We start from the raw sequence: 21,746 nt of genomic DNA, 5'->3' as shown, positions 1-21,746 counted from the left end.
CACCCTCCATAACTATTAAACACCCCAGTATTTCTCTTCCATGCAAGGCCCTCATCCTTTCAATATAGTTTTAGGCCAGTGCCTGGGGCAGAAAGAGCTTCAGTGGATGAGCTATATTCCGTACCACTGAATGTGGCACACTTTTAGGGTATTAAGAGAGGGGTACAAAATATTTTAACCTCAAAACAACTATGTAGAGTGGTCTCTGAAAACAAAATTAACAGAGTTTTGTTTCAAGCGCAGAATAAAGCACACTGGGTTTCAATCTCAAAACAAAATTGTAGTTGTTTGAACAGTATTATTTCAAATGTTCCTGCTCTTCTGAACACTATAACTGGATTTTTGTTTTAGGGTTTATGATTGGGTTGCTTTTCCCCCCCAGCCAATCTAGCCAGTAAGGCAGCAGGAACTACAATGTCCTTACTACTACCGGCTTAAATTGGATTAAATCATGTGGGGGTAGATGGCTAGAGGAAAGTTAGGTGTTAATAAGCACACAGAATGGGTTTGAAAAGTAACTATGACCTCTGCTCTGCTTCTTCTACCTATAATAGACTCTTACAGCTGCCTACCTGCTGCTTCTGTTTTTTAGTTCCTTGTTACAATGAAGTTAAAGCTCATGTGGATAGGTTGCATGCGAGTTTCATGTTCTGCTTTCTTCGCATTTTTGCACTGGTTCTGAAATTATTCGGCTATATGGCACCAGATAGTGGAGCTGGTGGCCATTAGAACAGAGGTCTTCATGTTATCCTCTACTTGGTCATAAGGCATTTGGGAGTTAAATCAGGTCTCACAACTACACTGACTATACCCAGCTCTCTTTATCTTTCTCTGCCAAGGAGACCACAGAAGTCCTGAACAATTTTCAAGACACAGTGAAGGTTTAGATGTGAATGAACAATTTGTAACTCAGCTCAGGCAAGATGGAATCATTGCAGGCAAGACTGAGTGAATAGCCTGTTCTACATGGAGTTACACACTTGGATCTAGGATTAAAACCTAACAGCTTTCTGAAACCAGCAATGCTCCAGGAGCTTCAGTCAGATTCTGTGACTAGGAGTACATTTATGTAATTTTGATTGCTGTACCACTTGCATTTCGTCTTAGAGAAGATAGATCTTACTTCAATCCCTTTCTAGCTAGAACACTGAACACTGATGGTATTTTATTTCAACATTTGAAGGGCTATATTTTGGCTACCCAGAGGGTGTCTGGGGTCAAGATAACTGAAATGTTACTTCCTTTCACTCAATCTTGAATTGAAGATAAGGCACACAGTCTTTCACAAGGCAAAGATCATATTTGATCTTCGACTACCATGTCACGAAAAGAAGTGAGCGGGACAAGGCAAAGAAGTGGAAGAAACGATGATGAAAAGATTAAATTAAAATTAAAGTCATTTTATTCAAATCACAGTTAATGATTACTCCCAAAGACTTAATAATTTCCCCTTTTGTTACATTGCAAATTACAAACCAATAGCAACTTCTGGAGAGGCTCTTAAGTTGTATCCTAGGTTTTGAGGAGCCGCATTTGCCCTAGGACCTTAATTTATGCAAACCTATTCATTCAGAAACCCCTGTGTATGTTCCACACTGAATATCAGGTCTGTTGGTGGGTAGGCAGGACAAATATTTCCCTACAGTGGTCAAACAGTTGTGGAGCCCCCTCCAAGAGAATTAGGCAAGTCCCTTATTTGTTTCATTTTAAATAGGCTGTTGTTGTTGTTTTTCTACTTAGCTTTGTGTTTGATTTAAACTATAACTTACCCAGAGCCTATTTCTGGGCTGAAACTTCAAAAATGAATAAATAAAACAACCAAACAATAAAAGAATAGTATAGAATGGGAGTAGAAGATGATTTGGAAGAGACTTGTTACATTCTTATCTCCTGCCACAATCTGTCACAAACTCCAATGGAATAGACAGAATTGCAAACATAATTCATAGTCAAAACACATGTTGTTTGAAAGGGCAACATATAATATTAAAATAGTGCAACTTATGGTATACAATTATATCCTTGACTGGTTTAAGTTAGATTTCCTCTGAAGTAGATTGCTGTTTCCAGCTCAATAGTTGGTTGTTCTTAACACTAGAACATTTCCATGTAATATGGAAAAAATGTCAACAACAGAAATCAGGAAGCATGTCATACAAAGGGAAAGGGAGAAAATAAGGGGAATAAGGGAATATCACCCAGCAATAATTCTGATTGTGCCAACTTCTTGAAACATTACATTTATTCCACTGGTAAAAGAGGGAAATTGTTTCAAAGGTTTTCCCTATCCCCAGGCCTGTTTCCACCTATCATTCTGTGGGAAGTAGCCTTGAGGAGAGAGGAACCAAGGGAGGCAACAGTTACTAAAGAAGACTGCTCAACCAGATTCTCTTCAATTTCTTTCCATCTCCATTACTGACTGACCTCTGGGAAGAATCCTAGTTTTTTCACTGATTTTAAAATAATATTTACTGTGTCTTATTTCCAATTGCAGTAAAACTTCAATTTTACTTAGCTAAGTGACCTTTGGATGGAATGGACAAAGTTGTAGCTTGGACTTCATCCCAAATAATTGGACAAAGTATTGTTTCTAAAGCAGCCAGCTAATTGACATGAATTATATCAGTTGCAAAATTGCATACATGTTGAAAATATAAATAGAATTTATCAATTTATCAAAAAATCTGTTCAATTGTGTCCGATTCTCGAAGACTGCCTGGACAAGTCCCTGCAGTTTTTTTAGCCAGGTTTTTCAGAAGTAGTTTGCCATTGCCTCCTTCCTAGGGCTGAGAGAAAGTGACTGGCCCAAGGTCACCCAGCTGTCTTTGTGCCAAGCAAGACTAGAGCTTATGGTCTCCTGGTTTCTTGCCTGATACCAGAATGTTTCTTTCAACTTTCTATATTCCACTGTTGATTATCTATATATCTATATATATATAGGGAGAGAGAGAGAGTGAGAGGGAAAGAGAAAGAGAGAGAGAGAGAGAGAAATGTAATATATACATTTATGCAAATATCATAAATTACAGATATTTGGCTTCAAAGAACACCTCTTCCCCAGTTAGTCCACAAAATTGAGATTTTACATTGTTTATATAGCCTGTATGCCACTTCAGCTTGTTATCCTGAAATAATAAGTAACAAAAAAGATTAAGTTGCTATAATTCATAGCACAGTACTTTGCAGGCAACATCTGTTACAATAATTTTCATTCTAAATTGGACAGATTGTTTCATTAAAAATGAGAAGAGAGATTACATAGTAGAAAAAAGGGCAAAGTGAAGGTTGTGTAAGAGTAACAGCTGTGCTAGAATAAAACACACACACACAGTATGTATATCCATCAAATTCCATTTTCTAGGACTCATTTGAGAAAAAGACAAGATTCAGGAATGAAAGTTTGTTACAATTATCCTGATTCTGCCTTTTTTAAAAAAATCTGTTCAATTGTGTCCGATTCTCGAAGACTGCCTGGACAAGTCCCTGCAGTTTTTTTAGCCAGGTTTTTCAGAAGTAGTTTGCCATTGCCTCCTTCCTAGGGCTGAGAGAAAGTGACTGGCCCAAGGTCACCCAGCTGTCTTTGTGCCAAGCAAGACTAGAGCTTATGGTCTCCTGGTTTCTTGCCTGATACTAGAATGTTTCTTTCAACTTTCTATATTCCACTGTTGATTTAAACTATCATACTGCTCAAAAAGATAAAGTTGGAAATTTAGAAGGGGGTTAGGTTCATTTTTAAAATACAGCCAGGACCAGAAATATTGGAACAAGGATAACTGTTTTGGCATTTGGCCTTTGCACACCACATTGAAGTTGAAAGGAAACATACCCAGATGGGAGCGAAATCAGGACTTTCAGCTGTAGTTTCAAGTTTTGTACTTGACAAAAGTGGAGCACTAACCATTCAGGAAATACAGCCAGTGGCATACACACACCCCCATTATTGATGGCTCTTAAGTAATGGAACGAATGGCTGACAAGCAGCTGTATGGCCAGGTGTGGCCTGTTTCCTGGGTACCCCATTACCAATCAAGCAGATAAAAGGCCTGGAGGTGGTTCTGAGTGTTTTATTTGCATTTGGTAGCTGTTCACTGGAACTCTCAAGATGAGGTCCAAAGAGGTGTCCATGCAAGTGAAGGAGGCCATCATTAGGCTTAGAAAACAAAATAAACCCATCAGAGGGATAGCAAAAACATTGGGAGTAGCCAATACAACAGTTTGGAACATCCTGAAAAAGAAGAAATTAACTGGCAAGCTCAGCAACAGCAAAAGACCTAGAAGACCGTGGAAGATGACTAAAGTGGATGACTGCAGAATTCTGCTCATGGTGAAGAGGAACCATTTCACAACATCTAGCCAGGTCAAGAACGCTCTTGAGGAGGTATGCATGTCATTGTCAACATCTACAGTCAAGACAGGCTTTATGAATGTAAATACAGAGGCTTCACAACAAGGTGCAAACCACTGGTAACGCTCAAGAACAGAAAGGCCAGATTAGACTTTGCCAGCAAACACCTAAAAAGCCTGCCCAGTTCTGGAATAAGATTCTTTGGACTGATGAAACCAAGATTAACTTGCACCAGAATGATGGGAAGAGAGAAGTATGGAGAAGGAAAGGAACAGCTCGTGATCCAAAGCATACCACATCATCTGTCAAACATGGTGGAGGCAGTGTTATGGCATGGACATGTATGGCTGCCAATGGAACCGGGTCACTGGTGTTTATTGATGACCTGACTGCTGATAAAAGTAGCAGGATGAATTCTGAAGTGTATAGGACTATACTTTCTGCTCAGATTCAGCCAAATGGTGCCAAACCGATAGAACGCTGCTTCATATTGCAGATGGATAATGATCCAAAACATACAGCAAAGGCTACCCAAGAGTTTCTCAAGGCAAAGAAGTGGGATGTTCTTCAATGGCCAAGTCAGTCACCTGATCTCAACCGAATAAAGCATGCTTTTCACTTACTGAAGACAAGACTGAAGGCAGAAAGAGCCACAAACAGCCAGCAGTTGAAGGCAGCTGCAGTAAAGGCCTGGCAAAGCATCTCGAGAGAGGAAACTCAGCATTTGGTCATTTCCATGGGTTCCAGATTTCAGGCAGTCATTGACTGCAAAGGATTTTCATCCAGGTATTAAAGGCAATCCTTATGTTTGTAATGATGTTGGTTTCTTCCATTACTTATGAGCCACCAATGATGGGTGTGTGTGTATGCCACTGGCTGTACTTCCTGAATGGTTAGTGCCCCACTTTTGTCAAACCCCTTGAATTACAGCTGGAAGTCCTGACTTCGCTCCCATCTGGGTATGTTTCCTTTCAACTTCAATGTGGTGGTGTGCAGAGGCCAAATGCCAAAACAGTTATCCTTGTTCCAATATTTCTGGTCCTGACTGTACAGTAAAAGTTTTGTATTAAAAGTTCTATAACAAAACATATATCATCAAGCAAAATTGTATTATTCAGCTAATAGCCAGCAATCCAGCTGAGTATGCAGTCTTATTTTCAATTTTCCTTGACCTGTGTGAGTTTGTAAGTCATAACAAGTACAGTATTTAAATTAACCATTTGACAGTCTATTACAAGCAAAAGAACAGTAATATTTTTTGAATTTATCTCTTTTTTTTGCCATAGATAGTTAAATAATATCTTCCTTTCTGCTTTTTAAAATGGAAGAATTTCTTGCTATCAAGAAGAAATTTATTACAGGCATGCGACTATGTTACACAGATTCACTATATATTCAATGTAGATTCAAAGGCAATCTGTCAATACTAAGAGCATTGATCTGGAAGTAATAGCTATTTGTCTATTTCTAATCAATTTCCATAACAATCATGGCAGGACTACTAAATATAGAATCAGTCATGACCGTGATAAATTTATAAGGAGAAAAAAATCATTAGTCAATGTAGCCACTGAACACAAATGCAGCTTTAAATTGTGTATAACCAGCTTTAACAATTAATCAACAGGCTAACTTATTCAAGATATTCAGGCAGGGATAGATCTAATCCAAGCCCTCCAAATCATGTTATAGGTCAAATGGGAAATGAAATGACTTGCACTGACATATCCCAGTTGTCTCATGACTAGGCCTGCTTCAAGAAAAGCTCCTTGTATCAATTAAGAGTTTGCAATATATTTCAGAAATTAGCATGCAAAACATATATACATCTCTGTACCATAAGCCATTTTCCAATTCTGGACCTAAAAGAAGCAGGCGGCCCTACTGCTGATCCTCCTCTCAAACCCTATGTCTAATATAGAAGTGAATGATGCAACTTTGTATTTAATGTTCAAAGTACTCTGCACGAACATTCGTTGTAGCTATATTATGTTAGGGCTGCATTATTGAGCAGACATGGTGGGGATGAACAAGTACAAACATGTAATGGGTTCATGTTCTGGTTGAAGTGCAATGCAGGGATACGAGATCTAGGGTTGCAAAAATCCGGATAACCACTAAGGGCAGAAGAGCCTCATCTGCATCTCTTTGCTATCACCTAGCCCTCGTCTGGATTTTTGCAGCCCAGTTCTGGAAGCCCTAAAAATCTAAACGGGGGATAGGAAAATGTCATTGGCTCATCATGGAGGAAATGCCCTTCTCTTCTGCGAATGTGCAGAAGCTGCTTGCGTCAAATCAGACTCGAGGATACCGTTGTCACAGTCTGTTCCAAAGGGAAATGTCTAAGTCCGTCAGGTCTGAATAATGCACCGCTAACCTCCGCCCCACGCACGATGAGGGCAGACGCGACAGAGAGCGGCGCCCTCCGCCAACCCCCGAGGCGCCCTTTTGCGGCACCTCATAAAACCAGACTTTGGAAGGGAGGCGGAGCAGGAGCTCCCCGACGAAGGCCGGTTTCTGGAACGGGCCCTCGAGGGCGGGCTTGCTTAGGGTTTTCGATCGGGGTCTCTGATATCGATTACAAAGATGCTTCACCTCCGTAGCGCAGGGGTTCCACTGCTCAAGCCTAGCGGGCAGTCGCGCTCCCGCTCAGTTCTTAGCCGTGCTCATTTGCACATTCCAGCTGGCAGCGCGTGACATCGCACACCCCCACCCGGCGTCTCTGAGCCCGCTCGACTGAAGGGAAGCAGGGGGCTGGTCCTCTTTTTCACTGACCTTGCGCGTCGCCGCCGCTGGTGAGCACAGCCAACGCCAGACCGGCGCCCGCCATGCGTAGCTTCTCTAGGTCCAGCCCCGTCGAGCTTAGATCGGTTCCCGCCATTTCCCCAGCCGTATCCGGGGTGCAAAAATCTAAAGAAAATTACGTGCAACAGCAGCGCTACCGGGACCCCGGCTTCTGGAAGCCCCGCCTCTCGGCTGCTCTTGGCCGACGGCTCAGTCCTGGGGGAGGGGCTACCTGGCCAGCGCAGGCGCTGTGAAAGCAACGTCACCCTTTTTGTCGATTTCTTGGCAGCAGGTGTTGCTTCACCCTGAGCTCCAACTGGTGGAATTGGTTAATTGTAGTGATCTGCACTTTTCTACTGGGATATGCTCCCTAACTGACATAATTTAGGTGCGATGGACAGACTTGGAATCTCTGCTTCTTCCAAGGAGGGCCCTATAATGCCTGCTGTTGTCCACCCACCTTAACCGTTGCTTTCCACTTCTTTCTTTAACCTTGCCGTATACATTTTTTCCTAGCCCATCATCCACTCACATCACATGCACGGAGTCTGTGAATTCACTGCTTGCTGTTCATTGCCCCAGTATCTGATCAAGGGTTGACTGGTTCTTCAATACTAGACTTGCTCTTGGGTAGTATCCAGGATTTGATGAGAGAAATACATGCAGTTGAACTGATTAGGAATAGTGACCATAATGCACGAAAATTCAACTTCTAAAGAAGAGATAACCTACATAGCAAGTCCATCACAGTTATATTTGATTACAAGAAAGGGGACTTCTCAAAATTGAAAAGACTAGTGAAAAGGAAACTCAAAAGAGCAAACTCACTCCAGAAAGTTTGGCTGTTGTTTAAAACCACAATAATAGAGGCTCAGTCCCAATATATTCCTAAAATTAGGAAAGTGGCCCCAAAGTGGCCAAGAAAGAATATTTAGAAAGTGAAAGATCTGTCTTAATGAAAACAAAAAGCAGCATAAACTCTGGCAAAAGAAATGCAAAGAGATAGGGAGACAAAAAGAAAATCTGAGAAGCATATTGCCAAAATGGTGAAGACAGATAAAAGATTCTTCAAATATATTAGAAGCAGGAAGCCAGCCAGGGAAGCCATTGGCCTCTTGGATGAAGGCATCAAAGGTGGTCTAAGAGAAGAAAAAAACTGCAGAGAAGCGGAACAAATTCTTTGTCTCCATCTTCACAGGAGAAAAATTTGGGTAGATATCTGAGCCTGAGCTCCTGTTCTCAGGAAGGGAATCAGATGAACTGAGCCAAATAGTGGTGATAAGAGAAGAAATGGTAGGCCTGACTGATAAATTGTAAATCAACAAATCAGGCCCTAATGGCATACACCCAAAGGTTATTAAGGAGGTTAAAGCTGAGGTTGTGGACCTCCTAACTACAGTACACAACCTGTGTCTACACTCAGCCTCTGTAGCTGAGAACTGGAAGGTGGCCAACATAACTCCAATTTTTAAAAAGGGTTTGCAGGGAGATCCAGGTAATTATAGGCCTGTTGGGGGGAAAATAGTGGAAACTGCTATTAAAGATAAAATTACCAAACATTTGGAAGATACTCAACATGGCTTCCCTAAGGGAAGGTCTGTCTAACTAATCTACTGGAGTTTTTGAAGGGTGTTAATAAACATGTGAATAAGGACAAGCCATAATCTACTTAAGTGTTCAAGAAGCCCTCATCAAAGTCCCTCATCAAAAACTTCTCAGTAAGCTTAAAAGCCATGAAATAAAAGGGCAGGTTCTCTTATGGATAAGCAATTGGCTAAAGAATAGAAAACAAAGAGTTGGAGTAAACTGACATTTCTCACAATGGAGGGCTGTAACTAGTGGGGTCCTCTGGGTTCTGTACTGGGACTGGTGCTTTTTAACATATTTATAAATGATCTGGAATCAGGTATGGCTAGTGGAATAGCCACGTTTGCTAAATTGTTACAATTGAGTGGTAAAAATGATAAGGGTCTGCAAAGAGCTCCAAAGGTCAAAGATCTCTGCCCATAAGGGAAGTGGGCATCAAAAATGGTCATTCAGTGTGAGCAACTATAAAATGATGAACATTGGTGCCAAATATCTTAACTGCTCATACAAACTACTGGACTCAGAGCTAGCAGTAAGTAAAGATACATTGTATATATGTAGTACAGTGAACAAAATCAAACTATCAGAAGCTGATTTTACTTATGCTGATTTCAGACTTCTAGCAATCCCTGACAATATAAAGTTCATTCCTCAAATTCTCCTTATCATAGCCCCTTGTTTTTTTTCTTATTATCTTCCCTGAATTATGGCCCCCTTTTGTCACATCTTGCCCAGAACATCCTTTCACATCCTTCCTAACTGTATTCCTGACCTTCTCAACTTACTTTTCTCACAAGCAACTCACATCTGCTAACTACCAGGATCAAGCATAGTAACGTCATGGCAGCTGTCTTACTTCTTAAGTCCATATGTCCCTTAGGCAGCGGCCACATACCTCACCACCCTCCCACCCTAGCCTGCCACACCACATAGTAATCCATCCAACAGAGTTGGGAGAGATTAATTCCCCCTCTATACTTAGCCAGGTCTCTGTAATAAATGCCAAGTCAGTGTTTTGTCCAGGATTAAATCCTGGATAGATGCTTTGCCGGGAACTGACTTGGCATTAAAGAAGCTGGACCTTTAGATTGGAGGGTCTGCCATCACTGTCACATAGCCTTCCTTAATAAGACTGTAGTTTAAAAGAAAGGGAGATCAGCCACTGGTCTTCCCTCCACTCCTTGTAATAGCTAGAATGCAGTTTCTCATCACACATCTCCCTGCCAATTATTACCTCAAAACCCATGACCCACTCCCCCTCTCTTCCTGACCTGTCTTGTCCATAATTAAATAAGATCAGTAATATGTGGCAGTTCCTTCCCTGTTAGAGTCTTATCTCTTCCAAATATTTGCACATGAAGACAACCTGGTAGCAAAAGCAACTTAGGACAATAAACATAGATAAGTTAATGACTGCAGCAGGATTATTTAACCTCCTTCTCTTTGTATATGCAAGTGACATCAATGCATGGACATTGATCCATTATCTTGCCTGTTTTGACAACTTCCCTCTTCAGATGCTGCTGCTGCTGCTGCTGTTACTGGGTGGCCAATCTCAAGGACAGTGATCCTTATATACCCAGGGAGCAGATGATTCAGTCTTTATACCAAAGGCTTCATCTGGCTTCATACCAAATCTTCAATTATCATGATCCTACTAAGAAAGCCGGTAGGGCAGTCGGTATCTTTGCGGCACTTTTTCTAAGGCTTGCTGGTAGAAGTGTTTTTCATACATAATAATTGTATAAAAGAGCATAGGGAAGGAATGGAGGAAAGTGATGCTGTTGTAAAAAGGACTGAAAAAATATTCATATAAATAGATCAGTAGCAGCTAACAGTAATGGATAATGACTGTATTCAACTGGCATATAAATCACTCCCCACCTATGGGTGAAGGCTCAAGAAGATTGTTGATTTTGTTACTATCACTCACATTTGATTCTGCTGGCCTTTTGTTTCTTCGGTTCTTGCCATTTACATGAACCTTGACTCATAATTACTTGGCTGGCCCCAGTTGTTCAGCTTTCTCCATTCACCCATATCTAATTCAAAGCAATAGCAAGCAACTTCGTTAAGAATAAAAAAATGGATTAAACAAGTTTTTTAAAAGAGTATAAAATGTTGTACGCTCAGCTAATTCTTTATATAATCTTTCTTTGACAGCTTAGCTATAGTGAACAGAGATCATGATGACTGCATCAGCTCTTTGTCATTTCATTATCCTCTGGGACTCCCCTATTTGACCTATACTTACTCAATAATCTCAGTTACCAAAAACATAATATTATAGTTTTGGGAGCGGTCAAGATGATTCCACTAAATCCAATCAAATCTGTAACTTTGACTCTTGAACTATCAATATGGGTGATGTAAGGTAACAGTGTTTACAGGCTATACTCAGAGGAACGTGCATGGTTAACTTAACTATTATTGATGTAAGTGAGATTTCTAGGTTTATGAGACTGGATTCACAGTTGATTCATACAACATGTTAGGCTAAAATAATGCGAACACAGGCACTGAGAAAAGACATCTGAAAGGTAATATTCTGGACATGTGCATTTCATAGGATGAATCCCCCACCCTGAATATAATGATAGGTGAGATAATCCATCTTTCTATCTCATGAATAGTCAAGTACACGTGTATACAAGTAAGCAAGAAATCAGTCAGGGCTAGGGATATGCAAAACAGTTTGTACTTGAACAGCAAGTTTTGGGTGGCTCATGTCCAACCTAAATATGTGTTTGGATACAGAACCCAATTGGTCTTTTTTTTTTTTTTTCATCCAGATACAGACTGAAATGTGGTTGTTCTGGGAAGAAGTGTTTTGGTGGGGATAAGTATGGGGAAAAGCTAGGAACATTATAATCATCATCAGGTGAGGAGAGGAAGGGAAAGGAAAGCAAGAGAAGGGACTGGAAGATTGGAGCTGGGGGGCCTGGTGGGATATGCTGTGCTGGGATGTTGGCAACAGCCTGACTGAGGGTTGCAGAGGAGAGAAAGAGGACAAATGCTAAGAAGGTCAGCAGGATGGGTGGGCTGGCTGAACGGCTGCATTGGAAGCTGCAGAGGAAAGAAGGGAAGAATCCAGAGACACGCACCAGCCTTGTCCTTTTCCATGTAAAATGGATCTCTGAGGGTTTTGTTTTGGCTGAAATCAGGCACAACAAAAACATTCTGGATTTTATTTCTGCCAAACCATGACCCATCCAGAATAGTTCAGCAGAACTTCTGGAATGCAATGTGTTTGTCTCATGTTTGAAACAAAACACAGTTTTATACAGTCCCTGACTCTGGACTAAATTTGGGCTTGAAGAGGAGGCTCAGAGTTGATACTGCTCTTTGCAGGGAATTCTGTGGCACCATGGATTCTCCTAGAAACTTGGATGGGAACAGGATTATGTTCTGAGTTCTCAGCTTCTCTCTCCCTCCCAGAAATATGCTGTTTCTTTCCTTTTTCCCTTGAAACTGAACATTGGATAAATGCAGGAATGAAGTCCTGAAACTTCTTGCCAATCAGAAGTAGGCTACATAGGCATGATATGAATATGAGATTGTTTGCAGTTTCATCTACGCAACTTAAAATTCAAAGCACGTCTAACTTTTGTGAAATGTAACATGATCTGTTTTTCTTCTGCCCATAATTACAGTGTCGTGGTTTTGAGATTTGATGCAATGTACATTCCAATTTCCAACAGTGCATTCCTACCAGCAGGCCTTTTGAGGCCACAGTTCAGTTTTCTGCAAAGAAGTGAGAGAAAGGGAAAAATGGAGCATTCCTGCTGCTTGCAAATAGTCCCATGAGTGAGCTATAGCATTCAAGTGCATTTAGTAACTCTTGGCATTGTAGTAATAATTCTGTTTCACACTTAAGTATATATAGCCAGTGGCAACATTATATTGCCTGAGGCTGCTCTTCTATTAATATTATATAAAGAGAATCAGGATAAGATAATGCTTAGGATATTAGATTAGAACTGGGGACTCCCATGTTTTAGACCACAGTTAGCCATGGAAGCTTATTGGGTGACTTTGGGTCAGTTGCAATCTTAACCAAACCCACTCACAAAACCAAGCCATACAGCGTCCTTTTGGCTGAATTCACATTTCATGATAACCTGTACTGTGGTTTGTTTGTCATGTACTTTATAGCTTAGTGGATCTTAAACATGGGTCTCCTTCACTCCAATCCAGGACCTTAACCACTGTTTCATACTGGATGTCTTTATAGAATATGCGTACAATAGCAGCCTCAGCCTACCTGGTTAGGCAAACTATGTTTTGACACAATATGTATAAAGGCAGAAATGAACAGATGTAGGAATTGTCTTTGTTACAGTATTGGATTTGTTGCCTGTGGTGCATCTTGTCTCCAATTATATATTGGACACAAGACGTCCTATATGTCTCTCCAATGTTCTTGCACATAAAGGAAACAAAACCAATATTGCAATCTTGGAATATCTCTTTTTGGCTAGTGTGCAATGAAATATATATCTTAACCTCAAAACTCAACATTTCGAATGGCACTATGATCCAGGTTATACCGTCTGCAGAAGCACTCTCTCTGTCCTTTACAAATATTATTTTTGCTGGTATTTTGTTTCAATAGAGATGAATATGTGTAGCTCGGGGTTGAACTGTGGAGTCCTTGGGGTCTCTGAGCTTGGTTCTTTTCTTGCAAACGTTTCATTGCCCGGCTAGGTAACATCTTCAGTGCTGGAATGGGATGGGGTTTGCTCTATTTAATAAACTGTGGCCTGCCTTGCCAGTGGGGGTGGGGGTTTTGTTTTGCTCCTCTGGTAGTTTCTTGACTAGCATATATTTACTGCTAATCAAGCAGTAAACTATGCTAATCAAGGAACCACCAGAGGAGCAAACAAACCCCCACCCCCACCAGCATTGGCAGGGCAGGCCACAGTATATAAATAGAGAGCAAACCCCATCCCATTCCAGCGCTGAAGATGTTACCTAGCCGGGCAATGAAACATTTGCAAAAAAAGAACCAAGCTCAGAGAACCCCAAGGACTCCACGGTATTTTGTTTGGATCTTTTTCTCATGTTTTGCTTTCTTTGTCTCTCAGTTCCCTATTTCAAATAATGTAGTTGGCAAAAACAGAGTCATGCTTGGCATTTTAAAACCATTTTCCAGCTACAGCCTGCACAGCTGTGGGAGAAGCGGGGGGGGGGGGGGGGCTGAGATCAGGCAAGGAAAAAGTCAGTTCCTTTGCTGCAGATGAGGAAATAGGAAGATGAAAACATGCCCCACCCGCCTATTCCCAGCCAACCATGTCCTGGCTCTGCCAGCCCAGTCTGGGCAAATTAAAGTTCCTGATCCCTGATGATGTCTGTATTCTCCAGGGAATTCAGCACATTGCCTTGAGGTATAAAAGAGTTGGAGGTTTCCTTTCCACAGACCTTACTGCACTAACAGCGTCGAAGTGTTCCTGGCTTTGCAAATAAGTGGTTCCTGATTGGGAATGTTCCTCCTGCAAATTCTCCTCCAGTCTTGGGCTCTCTATCACTGGGCATATGGTGTAGGTAAGTTTGGAAAATCATGCTGGCTTGATTTAAAACTGGGAGTAGTGAATATTCCATGTAGTTTGATCAGGTTTTTTGAGTAGGAGCAGGAAGGGTGAATATAAAGCTGGCTAACCACTCTATAAATATGACCTATGAAAACTTAATGGAATAAATGTGTTAGTCTTTAACACTGTCATTTTTGCTGTAAAAGACTGACATGTTTATCCCATGGATCTTTCTCCTTCTTTGTCATCCTGCTTATTTTTATAGATTTAATTCATATACTGTTGGTGGATCATGTAAACATAGCACCAAGTTCCAGAACATCCTCCTTAAAATGATTTTCCTGGAGCCAATCCTACTATCATTTAGGTTGAAAACGAATATACTTTTACTTATTTTGAGTTTCTAAAAAATATTTTTACTAATTCAGTAATCCTAAATGTCATTCCTTGGGGAATATGTCTCACCGAAAACAGTGAAAGTGACTTCTAAGTACATTTGGGCAGAAACAGAATGATTGTTTCAAAACTTTATCTACCTGTGTATTTGTTTCATGCTGCACCCAAGTCAGTAAAACATATTTTAATGGAATTCTGAAATTTACAAAAAATCTGTTTTGAACTCCCAGCTATGATTTGGAAATAGCGTTAGACTGAAACAACCATATTACAATCATGTAAATGTCTATTCGGATATAAAATCCTATTACCTTCCAAGAATGGCAGTGTTAGATGCAGAACTGTTAAACTGGGAACATATCTAGTAATAATTTTCAACCTTATGCATAAGATAAATTTAGGACCATTCCTTTTGACCTAATCAGGACAAATTTGTGCAAATGATTTACCAAAAAGATACTCCAGAGGCGGGATATTGTGCAATAGTCATCACGTTCTGTAGAGTAAGTGTTTTAAAATAAGGGAAGATTCCATGAGATAAGGCTAGTATCCAGTTTTAATGGAGCCTGAAGAACTTCAGGGAGCTTATTTATACTTGCAATTTCTTCTCATGTATAGGCACATGCCTCATGTACATCCATGCATTCCAAACACACCCATATCCTGTAGTTTTGTGTGATGACTTAATATTGAATGTATCTCCTGTTTTATTAATAGCAATGTGCTTTGCAAAAGCAGTTTTTCTCCTCTCCAGGTATATGCTCAGCCAATTGCTTCCTCTTTCCCATCTTCACCCACAATTTCGCATTGTTTTGCGGCATAGAATAAATAAAAATGATAGTGTAAATAGACTTCACCTTGTTTTTTAAATCAAGAAACCAATCCCAAAATCAAGGAGAAAAACTGTCTTGACACAATTGCATCATTACATTGCTCACTATATTGTTCCCCCAAAATATTAAGCCTAGCTTCAGCCATGAAAAAGTAGCCCACCCATGGGTCATATAGTCATATATAAATAAATTAAAAATAAGGACAAGTAGGAAGCTTGACAGGAGAAAAGGGAAATGACTGTGGTCATAACTGACGCTAGTGGCAGTGGATCACTTCAGAAGTAACAGATTACTCTCCCTCTTAGCAACATTTCTTGCACCAGAACAAGAATGTTGAGGCCACCGGAAAGAGTGGTGCCAGATCATGTAGTGGCTGGGCAATCATCCAATCAGTGCCACAGTCAGTGCTATGAAAAGTATCCTCTCAAAGGGGAAATCAGGCAGGGAACCCCTCCTTCCTGAATGCGCAATGCTTCCTGAACCAACCTTTTGGCTTTTTTCAGCTAAGACTGCGCCTTTGAACAAAGGGGGAGAAAAAGAGTGAGATAAAAAGAACGGCCATGCTGCTTTCCTTTCCTTTTTATAGGGGATTAAAGGGGAGGATTGAGTAAACTCCTGGCATCCCTCACCTATTTAGCCAGAAGCAGTGGACTATTAGGCCTGGGGAGAAGGAACTTAAACTGTTGTCTCAGCTTGCTTGATCTCTCCTTATTTTTCTTTTTTCTAGAAACTCATGCCTTCATCACATCATTGATTGCCAACTTTTCAAAAGAAGACTCTGTAGAATTTGTAGGCAATGCCACCCTAGATAGGATACTGACCCATAGCTTGGAGGGCCGCAATAAACAATTCAATGCGAGCCAGCTGTTTCCATTGGAGCTACCACATCTCTGGAAACAGAGGGAAAGCAACCTGCAAGACTACCTGCAGAGCCTCCAGGCACTGGTGATGCTGTTCTCTAAGGAAAGGAACATACCCTGTGAGTAATGAAGGAGGGTTTCAGATGGCAATAACTGGAGTACTCGTTGGGGCAACAGACTTTTTGCCAAGCAAGATGGTATTGCTAGGCACCAACAGTTATGACTGTAGAAAAACGGCTGAGTTATTTTTTTGAGTTGAGTTTGAAATGTATGCAAACTGTAATGTAATTTCTAAAAACAGTTTCAAAAGCAAAAGCTTACTTCCCAGCATCAAAAATTAATGAAAGAATTAGAAAATTTCAGCCTCACAAGTGATGTTACCACATCAATTTTGTATCATCACTCAGTCCATTGTTCCCCTTATTTCTGCCAAAACTGGATTGCTGTGATGGAATGGAATTATGAAGGCCAGGCTCAGGGAGAAAAACATTTTCTTTCACCTCCAGAGGAGCGTGGGAAATATAAGAGGATGAGACTGGCACCTCCCTGAGGAATTCACAATGTTGTGGCTGGCATTACTTGGGAGCTGGGGTTTCAGTCTGGGAAGATTCTTGCTAAAGGTTGTAGCTAATAAACATTGCTGGACTGAATTTACATGGTCTCTTGGAGTTCCTTGGGCTAGGCCTGACATCAATCTTCCCAGACTGAAACCCCAGCTCCCAAGGAATGCCAGCCACAACATTGTGAATTCCTCAGGGAGGTGCCAGTTTCATCCTCTTATATTTCCCATGCTCCTCAGGAGATGAAAGAAAATGTTTTTCTCCCTGAGCCTGGCCTTCATAATTCCATTCCATCACAATTGCCTAGTTCAGGTGTTAATCTGAAAGGGATTGTCTCCTATTCAGAGTGGGAATAAATTGAATTATTCCATCAAAGATATGGAATTGATAAACATGTTTGTGAGCATTGGATAGGCATGCTATGTCTAACAGGAGCTGACATGGGTTTGTTGCAAACAAATTGTGACAGGCTAACGTTGTTTCCTTAGACAGAGTTAGAAGGTTAGATTAAGAGAATGCTGTAGCCATGCTGCACCTGGAACTCAGCAAAGACTTTGAGAGTTTCTCAAGGTGTTCTCCATAAAATGATAAAATAGGGCCTAGCTCACACTATAGTTAGGTGAACTTTGATGGAAGAGTACTAGTTATGGCTCCATAGCAGCTTGAGGGAAGTAGGGAGTGGAGTGTCAAAGGGCTATGTCCTAGGTACTATGCCGTTCAACTTTTTATCATTGTCTTGGGTGATGGAGTTGAGGTGACACTTATAAAATTTGCAGATAACAAAAAGGAGGAAGGGGTGGCTAATACTTTAAGGGGGACAGAAGATCCAGGCTTGAACAGTACATTGAAATAAACAGAATAGAATTAAACAGGAATGTAAAGTTCTGTATATGGGTAGGAAAAAGAAAAGGTACAAGTATAATATGGGGGATACTGCTTGGCAGTAGTCCATATGAAAAAGATCTGGGCCATAGTCCAGCTTTGAATACTGAATCTGGTTCTGGGCCCCAAAGTTCAAAAAGGACAGTGACAAATTGGAGCTAGTTTAGAGGATGGCTTCTAAAATGGTAAAGGGTCTGGAAGCCAAGCCCTATGAGGAATGGTTAAAGGATTTGGGTATGTTTAGCCTATAGAAGAACCAACTAAGGGGAGATGATAGTAATCTTTAAAAAATTGAAGGATTATCAGATAAAAGTGGATGTATTCTCTACTGTTCCAGAGGGCAGGATCAGACCCAGTGAGTTAGAACTACAAGGAAGTAAATTCAGGCTAGAAATCAGGAGGAACCTCCTGATTGTATGAACTGTCAGACAGATGAACAGGTTGCCACATGTGAGTTCTCCTTTGCTAGAGGCCTCCATATAAAAGTTGAATGATCATTTGTCAGAGATGCTCTAATGGGTGCTACAATGAGGAAGGTGATGGACTAGGTAACTTCTAAAGTTCCTTCCAACTCCATGATTCATAGCACTGGCAGGAAAAATAAGGAGTTACTCTATCTACTAGATGTCTACAAAATTTAAGACTATGCTTTTAAAAGTGAAGTAAAAATAGAAGATTGGAAGCTGCTTTGTAACTTTTTCTTTTCTTTTTTTTCTCTTTGCACTTTTTTCACTTATTACTTTTACTTTCTTGTTTCTTTTAAAATTTGTATTGTTTTTACTCCTTTAAAAATGTAATAAAAAATTATGTGTGTGTAAAAATATAACAAATAATTGAAAACATGCATATTGTACAAGAATACTTGCCAGTCTCAGTGTATTTGTTTAATGGCAGAACCAGATTTGTTCTATTATACTGCATGAAATGTCCAAACCATTACTTCGTGTGAAATGTTCAAATAAATAAAAATTTAGTGCATATTTTACTAACATACATTTTGATTGCAGATCCGCTATCCATATATTGCACAAATGGGTGCCAAGTCTCTGAAAATGGCACCAGAAGCTTCTTCAAGATTTTGCTCAATGGGACTGATTTCCTGAAATTTCACACAAATAGTAATAGCTGGGAAGATTTAGCTAACACTCCTTTGGCCAACTTTACCAGTAATAAGCTGAATCAATTCTCAGAGACAACCACCAATCTACAGTTCTTCCTACAAGAAACATGTGTCAACTTTGTAAGGACACATGCTACCAACAACAGAGCTATGACTGGTATGTGAAACAACTGATAGTTTGAGAAGCACTTGGCTAGTTAGATACTCTGATGAATTGTCCTGACTCAGTCAATTCTTCTTACCCACTAATTCTAAGATGAAAGGATATACAATAAAAGTAGTGCTGTCATCCCAATGACATTGGAGAGCAAAATTCTGCACTATTTTGATTTTTCTTAAAAAAAAAAACAACCTTAATAAAGGGAACATAAACTTAGAAATGCATAATGAAACAGGAAAATAAAATACCCAATAATTTCATAAGGGGATGTGAGGAGGGGCAGAATAGGGTCTGTGACGCAGCTCTTAGTGTGAGGTTTTGTGCAGAATAAATATTGCATGTGTGGTTGTCTGCTTGTCTTTCAGGATACAGTGATGTCTCGGAAAGAAAATGTATGTCTATAAATCATCACCAGGCATTTGCTTTTAGTATTTTCTTCCCTGCAAATGACATCCTATTGAGAAATTATTTGAAATGACATCAGCTGTATGGGCAGTCATTTCAACATGTTGTCCCTCCCCCCATCATCAACCACAAAACAACAAACAACCCGCCCCCCCCCGGTCTAAAAAACAGGCCTAACTCTTCACTTTTCTCTTACAGGGAAACATAAAGGACATCCGCACACTCCACTGGTGATAGGCATCAGTATCGGTGCCCTTGCTCTAATGGGATTAGCTGTTTGCCTGTTCTTGTGCACAGGTGGGAAGAGATAGCACAAGCACTGATAGAGAAATGAACCATCAGCTTTCTAGTGAGCTCAATGGAGCCCACTGGAAGAAAAAGATGCAGCTGACTCGTACATGTGTGGGGAATAGACCAGAGTTTATACAACCAGCTTGTACTATTCACCTCTGACCACCTGGAAGGCAAGTTCTAAGCAGATCAACGTTATGAGAAATACAGAAACACATACTGAACAAATGGTCATCTTCTCTCCTTTAAAGACAGCCCAGAAACTTCAGCTGGTGTAATAGGTGGTTTGGGACTAGGAGGCCCAGACTCAAGTTCCCACCTAACCACAGAGCTCATTCAGTCACTCTAAGCCAGTCACTTTCAACCCAACTCAATCCAATATGGCAGTTTTTATATAGCATTGCATTTTATCGTGCTGTGTCAGTATATATCTGTTTATTTTCATTATGTTTTATTTCATAATGTTCTATGGGCATTGTTTTAAATTGCACTGTAGTATACCCCCATTTTTTGGAGATATTTAACAATCAGATTTGCCTTTTCTTCTATTCCCTTATCAGTAGGGGAAATACAGTATAAAAAAACTAGAATGTCTGAATTTCTTGTTTCTTTCTACAATCTTTTTTGAAGTACCCTGATAGAATTACAGTTGTATGAAGAATTTTAGGCACCCCTAGTCAAATCAAGTTGTAGAGTTTTGGCAAAGGAAATATACTGATGGCAACATAATACACTTCAGTGAATTTTGGGTGGCTCTTCCTATACTTCCAATACATGCCTCCCCTTTCAATCCTGTAGTTCGACAGTCCACAATTTATGATGATAAATCCAGTTATGTGAGGAATCATATAAGCATGTGGAACTTTTAGCGCATTCAGAATTAGCAGATGTATATTTTAAATTAAATTGGGTCAAGCTAGAAATAATGTTTCTCTCAAGTTTTTACAGAATCACTTCAGAATTTTACTAGAAATTAGGATCCCACTATTTTCTGGACATTTAGGACAACAGTGCTTACCAAGAAAACATTAGATAATAATTCCATGCATTTTATCCTTGTAACACTGGGCAGAAGGCCAACAGTTGTGAAACAGCTCCCTGTTCATCATTTCTAAGTGCTCTAAAGATCCTCCAAAAAGTGCTCAATTATTTAAGGGTTCTACTCTTAATCACGTTCAGCAGAATGTAGACTTGGGGCTTTCAGTTATGAGATGGCAACAGTTGTAAAAAAAAAAAAAAAATTTTGAACCTCCTTTATTTCTCAAGTTTTCTTCCATTTGTAGAACCTAGAATATACTTCCTAAACAGAAGGAAGGATGACAGAACTGGCTGGATATTTTTAATAAAGTTATTCCAACTTATGCACAGTTTGTGGGTATTTATTTCAATGCTGGCCTTTCTCTACTTCTCTCTTCACATAGTGGCTTCTTCCATCAGCATTACTATACATTGCTGCTGGTAAATATCAATGAGCTGATATTTCAGATTGAAGAAAGCAATTTCATTTTCAACTGAGAACATAAACGTTATTTTACTCCTAGGTCATTCTTGAGAAAAAGAGGCTGATCTAGGGTCAGAAATTGCAGCCAACTTTTCACTAAACAAATATGATATTGCAAAACACACAAAATTCCATTTGAGATAGTTATGGGTATGCACATTAGCCAAGAGACTGGGAAAAATAGAAACTATGTGCCTTTCTAACCATACCTGGTGTATATGAAACAATGGTCCTATAGCCTTGTTGAGCAGTTGCAGGGTATTTGTAATCTGTACTGAAAATATGCCAATATTTTCAGAAATAAGTACCATACATTGTACAAAATGGGAAATTTGAAAATATCTGGGAAACCCCAAATACTCAGATTTCATACTTTGCACTTCTGCAAACACGTTACTTAAATCATGAATTGGCCCCAAGGTTCTCACAAAATTATAATCCAGTATCCTTATTTATCTAGTTACATAAAATGCTATAACTGAATTTTCTTG

General features: G+C 40.0%; 2 protein-coding genes across 2 annotated transcripts in view; one reads left to right on the top strand and one right to left on the bottom strand.

Moving 5' to 3' along the window:
- The window catches only part of PFKL (phosphofructokinase, liver type), a 51,265-nt gene extending 43,927 nt beyond the window's left edge, over positions 1-7,338 (bottom strand). The window contains exon 1 of the mRNA XM_088131770.1: positions 7,121-7,338. Coding sequence (XP_087987896.1) covers positions 7,121-7,226 — 106 coding nt within the window. The 5' untranslated portion in view covers positions 7,227-7,338. The remainder of the gene's footprint in view (positions 1-7,120) is intronic.
- Positions 7,339-13,951: 6,613 nt separating this feature from the next.
- Positions 13,952-21,137, top strand: LOC103056253 (endothelial protein C receptor). The gene is made up of 4 exons (XM_088131884.1): positions 13,952-14,260; positions 16,204-16,455; positions 18,786-19,055; positions 19,662-21,137. The coding sequence occupies exons 1-4, from the start codon at positions 14,200-14,202 to the stop codon at positions 19,772-19,774; spliced, it is 696 nt and encodes a 231-aa protein (XP_087988010.1). The 5' UTR covers positions 13,952-14,199; the 3' UTR covers positions 19,775-21,137.
- The last annotated feature ends 609 nt before the right edge of the window (positions 21,138-21,746 follow it).

The sequence above is a fragment of the Python bivittatus genome, unplaced genomic scaffold, assembly GCF_059951505.1.
Source record: "Python bivittatus isolate LINGU-HERP-01145 unplaced genomic scaffold, Pbiv_v1 ctg000980_np1212, whole genome shotgun sequence".
In the NCBI taxonomy this organism is placed as follows: domain Eukaryota; kingdom Metazoa; phylum Chordata; class Lepidosauria; order Squamata; family Pythonidae; genus Python; species Python bivittatus.
The sequence above is the reverse complement of the archived record's forward strand: the minus strand, read 5'-3'. Positions and strand labels throughout refer to the sequence as shown.